The 6,807-nt window shown below is 51.9% G+C and overlaps 1 protein-coding gene across 5 annotated transcripts; it reads right to left on the bottom strand.

Annotated features, from left to right (window-relative positions):
* Positions 1–1,495: 1,495 nt before the first annotated feature.
* LOC135877373 (pyrin-like) lies at positions 1,496–5,270 on the bottom strand. 5 transcript variants are annotated; one of them, XM_065402809.1, is made up of 4 exons: positions 4,965–5,270; positions 4,113–4,157; positions 3,278–3,391; positions 1,496–1,708 (listed from the first exon to the last, which is right to left on the bottom strand). In XM_065402809.1, exons 1-2 carry the CDS (start codon positions 5,239–5,241, stop codon positions 4,114–4,116), a joined length of 321 nt encoding a protein of 106 aa, XP_065258881.1. In that variant the 5' UTR covers positions 5,242–5,270; the 3' UTR covers positions 1,496–1,708; positions 3,278–3,391; position 4,113. The 5 variants fall into 5 exon arrangements, with proteins under 5 accessions (XP_065258881.1, XP_065258880.1, XP_065258879.1 ...); XM_065402808.1 differs by having other exon boundaries at positions 3,278–3,411; XM_065402807.1 differs by having other exon boundaries at positions 4,010–4,157.
* Positions 5,271–6,807: the final 1,537 nt, after the last annotated feature.

The following is a 6,807-nucleotide window of genomic DNA, read 5'->3' on the forward strand; positions in this document are numbered from 1 at the left end:
TTCTTAAAGACCTCCAATGACGGGGATTCCACAACCTCCCCTGGGTGCCTGTTCCAGAGTTTAACTATCCTTATAAAGTTTTTCCTACTAGCTAACCTAAATCTCCCTTGCTGCAGATTAAGCCCATTGCTTCTTGTCCTACCTTCAGTGGACATGGCGAACAATTGATCACTGTCCTTTTATAACAGCCCTGAACATACTTGAAGGCTTATCAGTCCCACAACCTCATCTTCCTTTCTCAAGAAAGCTGCTGGGGTGTGAAATCATTGACCTCTGTGGTCCAGACATGTTAAAACACTAATTGGGTGTGTTTGCTAAAAGGAATACCTATCTATCCATTGATATAGAGCAGAGGTTCTAAAACGGTGGGTTGGGACCCCAAAGTGGGTCGCAACCCTGTTTTCATGGGGTCAGCAGTGCTGGCGTTAACTTGCTGGGGCTTGGAGCTGAAGCCTGAGCTCCACCACCCAGGGCCAAAACCCAAGGGCTTCAGCCCTGGCCCCCTGCCCAACGTGGCAGGCTCAGGCTTAGGTTTAAGCTCTGCCCCACCCCACCCCCACCTGAAGGGGGCTCAGGCTTCGCCACCCCCCACCCCCTGGGGTCACACAGTAATTTTTGTTGTCAGAAGGGGGTCGCGATGCAATGAAGTTTGAGAACCCCGATATAGAGGTATCCGCTTAGTGAAATAAAGCTTCGGTGCATTGTGAAGAAAAATCAGTCTGGTTATTTAAGCTCTTCTGTTTAATTATTTAAGATAATCTTGGATGTCTCTTAGTCATTCTGAGACATCTCAAGCTTGACTGAAAGGTTCCAGTTTATGGAGGATCCGCCTGGGAAGTTGTTCTCGGTACTTACAGGGCCCTGTGATGGGGTGGGACTCACCACGCTAGCACCTCCTGCTGGTCATCTTGCGGATCAGCTCCACAGGTTGGTATGCCGGCTCTCGGTGGTGTCTCGCCCGCCAGCCCTTCTGCTCCTGGAGCCGCGTCCAAGGACCGCGGCGTCCTCTTCAGGACACAGCCCTCCAGCAGTGCTCCACACTCTGTGCTCCCCCCTTCCGGGGGACAGTACCATACTCCGACGGTCCAGCTACTTCCTCAGTGGCGAGTGGGAGTGGGAGGGACCCGGGCCCACCCATCATTCGGTGTCCCGGCCCAGGGACCCTGTAGATGGCAGCCACGTGCTGCCTCCTCTCCGACCTCTCAGTCTACTTCCCTGAGCCACTTCCCTGCAGCCCCAGCCCCATCCCCACCCTTATCTCAGGGCCTCAGCATGCCGACAGTCAGCCGGGAGCTTGCTCTCACTCCCCTGACCCTGCCAAGCACTGCCTTCTGATTGGCCGTCTGCCTCAGTGCCCTGCCTCCTCCAGGGGCAGAGCAACCAATCAGAGCTCAATCTCCCTTTCCTCCCCTGGGTGGTCCCTGCAGCTGGGGGCAGGGAGAAGCCTTAACAAAAAAATCAAAAAAAAAAATCAAGGGAAACGCTGATGGCCGAGTTCTCAGTATTAAAACAATTGCCCCCTTTTATTGACCAAAAATATGGAATGCAATATCACGGCCACTTGATACGACTCTGAAAAGGCTCCGGGTTTCCTTGGCCGTCCATAGCAGGTAGAGCAGCAGGGCATGGTCTTCGTGCCAGCGTTAGGCATCTCTTTCGCTGTGGGACATCAGCTGGGAAAGGTTTAGCTCAGCATTTGGTGCGACTCCTGGGGACAGGAAAGCGAGAGAGAGACAGCTGCATAAAGGAATGGGGCTCGGGGTTGCTTTTTGCTACTTGCTGGGGCAGTTCTCTGGTGTCTTTCACTGCAAGGATCTCAAAGTGGCTCATTTTTTATCTCTCTCTAGGAGTCCCCATCTAGCTTATGGTCTCCATCCCTTGATCTAGCAAGAACACCTCGCTGTTCGATAGCGCTTGCCATCAGCAGACATCACAGTGCTTTAATAGAGGTCTGTGTCTCTACCCATTTTAAAGATGGGGTGATTGTGGCACAGCGGGCAGAAGTGATTTCCCAAGGTGATCCTTCAGGCCAATGGCAGAGCTGGGACTACAGTCCAGGTCTCCCGAGCCCTTGTCCTCTGTGCTAGCCACTAGGCAGCACTATCCTATTGTATTGCTAATCCCTAGAGACAAAGATGCTGGTCTATTTATATCTGCTCTCCAGCCAAATCGTGCTAATAAGTACGGGTTGTGACAAAGTGGGAATTTGGGGTAATTTCATAATTTTTTTAATGATCCCTATGTGTGCCTCAGTTTCCCCTACATGCTGCATTGTTACCTAGTTGGGGGGAGAAATGTCTGTTTGCTCTTGGGGCAAGCTAGCACACAGGTGTGAATGGTGCCTCACTGTCTGGGGCCTTAGGTCCTATATCGATAGAGCTCTTGAGAAGACAATGGCAGATTCAATTGCCCAGACATGGACACCTAGCAACCAATGACCCAGAGAGATATGGACTTCCCGGCCCCTTAGCAGCGGGGAGAGCCCATTTTACCAGCTCGGTAACAGAGGACTGTGGAAGTAAAGTGTGGGCTGCGGGAAGCAGTCGGGGGCACACCTGGGAGTCTGACAAAGGAGATCAGAGTCAGGGACAGACAGAGCTTGAACAATGAGGGTTCACTACAGGTTGGCTGGGTTCTGGCTACCCGGAATGGCCTATGCTTTGACCTTCATTTCTCTGTGCTAACCAAGGACTTCCTAGGCTGTGCTCCTGCTGACTAATAAACCCTGCTGTCTGCCAACACTGGCTGAGTGTCCCTGCAGACAGGGCCGTCCATAGGGGGGTGCGGGATCTGGGACAACCCCCCCCCCCACCCCAGGCCCCACCTCTTCCTGCTTCACACCACCCTCATTTTGCCCCTTCCCCCAAGCCCCCACCCCACCCATGCTCTGCCCTCGCCCCCATTCTGCCCTTCCCTCAAGCCCCCGCTCCCTCCTCTCCCGAGGGATGCCGGGAGCCGGCCAGCAAGAATGGAGTGGGGCTGGTGGTGCTGCCGCCGACCTCTGTGCCACCCAGGCCCCACATGCCTGGAAGCAGGGCAGAGAGGAGCAGGGCAGGTCGCGCTGCCGCCGGCCCCCACACCGCCCAGGCCCCATGTCCCCCTGAAGCGCAGGACACCCCCAAAGCCAGGGCCCGGGGTGTCTCTGCCTGCAGCTGCTGGTGGAGGTGCCTTGCTCCCTAAGATTGTAGACGTCCCTCAGGGGTGGGACTCGGAGCTGACAGGGGTGCTGAAAGCCCAGAGGTCCAGCCGAAGGAGGAGGTGAAGCTGCGTGACTTACCCTGGAGGAAGAGTGAGAGAGACCCCGAGGGGGTCTGGCTCACTGAGGCGTTTCCAAAGCGGGGGCCATCACATCATTCTGTGCCTTCGTGACATTGGTGTTATCTTGTAAAGCCTGTAAGCGATGTAACAAATCTGTTGAAAGTCAATAGGATTCCTAAATCACTTTGATATTTTCAAAAGACCCCATCCATCCATCCACGCACCCATCCACCTCCATACATACACATCCCTCCCTCTACCCTCACACATGACTATCCGTCCACCCATCTAGGCCCATACTCACCTCTCTGACTAGCTAGCTGTGTTGGAGTGACACATGCTTTGGGTATTTTTATAAACATTTACACAATATATTACATGCACCACTACTATGATTATAATAAAATAAAATCTAAGTTATTCCTGTTATTATGAGACACTCCCAGAAAATAGATTCTGATCTCAGTGACCCCGATGTAAATCCACAGTGACCCCACTGAGGCTAATGGCGTCAGGGCCAGATTCTGATCACAGTTATAAAGATAAATCCAATGTAACTGGAGCCAGCTCCAACCCGGTTCCAGTCGGTATGTGGACAGTAGTGTAACCATGCTGGGTAGCCCGACAACCCTGGGAGCTGGAGCACAAGCTAACGGGGTTAGTAGGAACCATTCGGCCGTCTACACAGCAAAGGCCAGAGTTAACCCAGCTGTGGCCCGACAAGCTGAGTAAGCCCATGATGAGTAAGCACCTTCAAAACAGCCTCCACCTGCCGGCTGTGGAAGGCTGGGCTGAGTGGAGCAGGGCCAATGCGCTGACCATGGTAGGAGTGCGTGTCTGGCCCCAGGACTGACCTCAGTCTTTGTCACTGGACAAGCCTGGCTTGTGTTCAGCTACACCTGTTGGGAGAAAACAGGGAGCTCATTCAGAAACGGGCAAGAGCAGCCCCCACACCTCTCCCGCCCCTGCTGGGTTCCTGCCTGACACTTCCCCCCTCTCCCCCCCCAGCCTGAGCTCCCCACACCGCCCAGCTCCCCACAGGATTCCCCCATCCCTCTATCCCAGCCTGTGCTCCACAGGCCACCTTCTCCCCCTGCCGCTGGGATTCCTCCACTCTCCAGAGGAAACCCCTCGGCCTCTTTTTCTATCTCTATATGAATAGATCTGTCCTTCTGTGTGTCCCCCACCACCACCTCCACCCCCAACAACTTTATGTCTCTCTCTGGTGCAGGTCTCTCTCTGATACAGAATTGTCCAGTGTGCAGCATGTGGCAAATTTCTGTAATATATTTGTTTAAATGTGCCTCTGTTTCCCCCCTCTTAGTGCAGTGATCCCCGCTGAGTGTGGCGGGTTTCATTTCCCGCTTGGGAAAGGAGAAGGAAGAGATGGGGGTTGGGCTGGTACAAGCGAACCATCCGAAGGGAATTGCCTCGGTGATACAGTGGAAGACCCTAGCTCCCTTTGTGGGCCTAGGACAGGAAGTTAGGTGTCTAAACCCCTTTGGGTCTGTGATACCCAGTGGCAGCCTTGCCGGAGAAGGGGCTGCACAATTCTGCCCTTCGGGGACTGTGCTAAGGAAGCCAGCAGCATTGCTGTTTCTCTGCCTGGCAGGCTGATAAGCAGGCAGTTCCTGTACAAGGAGACCCATCGAGACAAGATCCCCCTTTGGGAGGGGATGATCTCCCCTTGAGAGCCCCTCACTCACCCTTCCCTGTGGCCTGGAACAGGTTGCGTGCCAGGTTCTTCTTGTCCATGTCCTCCAGCACCTTCCCAGCCACTTCCACTGCGTAATCCTCCTCGTAGTAGCTGACCAGCAGGCGAGTGATATCTACAGCTTCTGCTTTTTCCAGCTGGCTCCATTTGATACGGTTATAACCTGGCTTGGGCTGGAAATTGTTCAGCTTGTCTTTAAATGTCTTCAAGTCCGACTTGCCCAGCTCACTAATGGTGTCGTACAGATGGTCTCTCTGCGTCTTTGCCATGCTGGCTTTTGGCTCCGAGACAGAATGGGGAAGAGGAAGGTGTCCCAAGAAGGAAAGTGAAATAAACTTTCACCACATTTACCGTTCATCCAGCTGAGTCCTGCCCTCTTCCCTTTTGAGTCACTGGGCTGGGCTCAGTTGGAAGATTAACAGTTTTGCTCCTACTCTGGCTCCCGATTCTTGTGGCCCTTTTGTGGGGTCAGGGGTTTTGCCAGTATGGGGGCAGCAGGGGGTCAGATTCACTCCTGTTGCCCTGTGTTATTCAAACACTCATGGGCATGGAGATTGGGAGGGCAAAGGGCACCTGTGCCCTGGTTGGGAAGGTGAAAGGAGATGGGGTTGGGGGGGAGGGGGAGGAAGTAGACAGGAGGGAGGGCAAGAACAATGCACGCGCGTGCACACACACACACAGACACACACACCCCACCACCCACAGATACAGTTACACACACCACACAGAGACACACACAGAGTTACACAAGGACACACAAACAGTTACACACAGGTACACCCTCCCTCCCCCCAGAGACAGTTATACACACACACACATATAGAGTGACACAGACACCACACAGAGATATACATACAGTAACACCACAGACATACCACACACACACTGACACAATACACACAGACATGCACAAACATACACACAGATACGCACTGACTAATACACCCCCCTCCCCACACACACACATTTACAGATCAGAGGAAAGTGGAATATCCCATTCCTCCAGCAACAGGAAATGGGGAATAAAATCTTCAAGCTAGTCTTAGACAAAAGTCTCATTGTTTACGTAAGGAAGGAATTTCTCCGTTTTCCTCTATCTAGCTAACAAAAACCCTCCAAAAACTGACACAGAAGGGCAACACAATGTTTGCCTACACAGAGTGACTCATTGTGCCCGGTAAATTCAAACCAGTTGGGAAGAGCTTGCCATGAGACCCACAAAACTGAAGGTGCAAAAGGGCAAACGTTCTGATCCCCAAAAGAAATCCAAACTAAAGAACTTTCGCTCCAGATTAGAAGCTGTACATTTCTCTCTGCTTGATGGGTCAGATACACTGCCCCACTCAGGCCTGGAAGATGTGAAGCGAATGGTATTAAATATAACATATGGACTATGTCCACTACATTTAGAGCTGTGGTTCTCAAACTTTTTGTATTGGCAAAGCCTTTCACACAGCAAACCTCTGAGTGTGACCCCCCACTTATAAATTAAAAAGACATTTTTTATATTTAACACTATTTTAATGCTAAATGTATAACCCTATTGTTTATAATGAATGGACCTTTTCTCGCCACTTTTAAATTAATAGTAAAATACATTTTTATCAAATTATTGTTATAAGCTGAAAAGTTATTTTTTAAAATAGTTACTGTTTAATACCGGGGATGGGGCACGAAGAAACATGTCAATATCATTTTTCACAGCAGACTTAATGTCCCATTGCAACCCTTCCCTCTGCACTTTCCGACCTGGGGGGCTCTGAAAGCAGCACCTCCATGAGCAGCAGCACAGAAGGAAGGGTGGCAATGGGGCACTAAATCTTCTGTGACAAGTG

This window comes from Emys orbicularis, chromosome 4 (genome assembly GCF_028017835.1).
Source record: "Emys orbicularis isolate rEmyOrb1 chromosome 4, rEmyOrb1.hap1, whole genome shotgun sequence".
Lineage (NCBI taxonomy): Eukaryota > Metazoa > Chordata > Testudines > Emydidae > Emys > Emys orbicularis.

Excerpts from the sequence above, each read along its gene's own strand:
- LOC135877373 (XM_065402805.1), bottom strand. The coding sequence starts at position 5,241 with ATGGCAAAGACGCAGAGAGACCATCTGTACGACACCATTAGTGAGCTG. Across the intron at positions 3,412-4,964 it reads GTTCCAGGCCACAGGGAAGG|ATTTGTTACATCGCTTACAG; the intron begins GTGAGTGAGGGG and ends GACTTTCAACAG.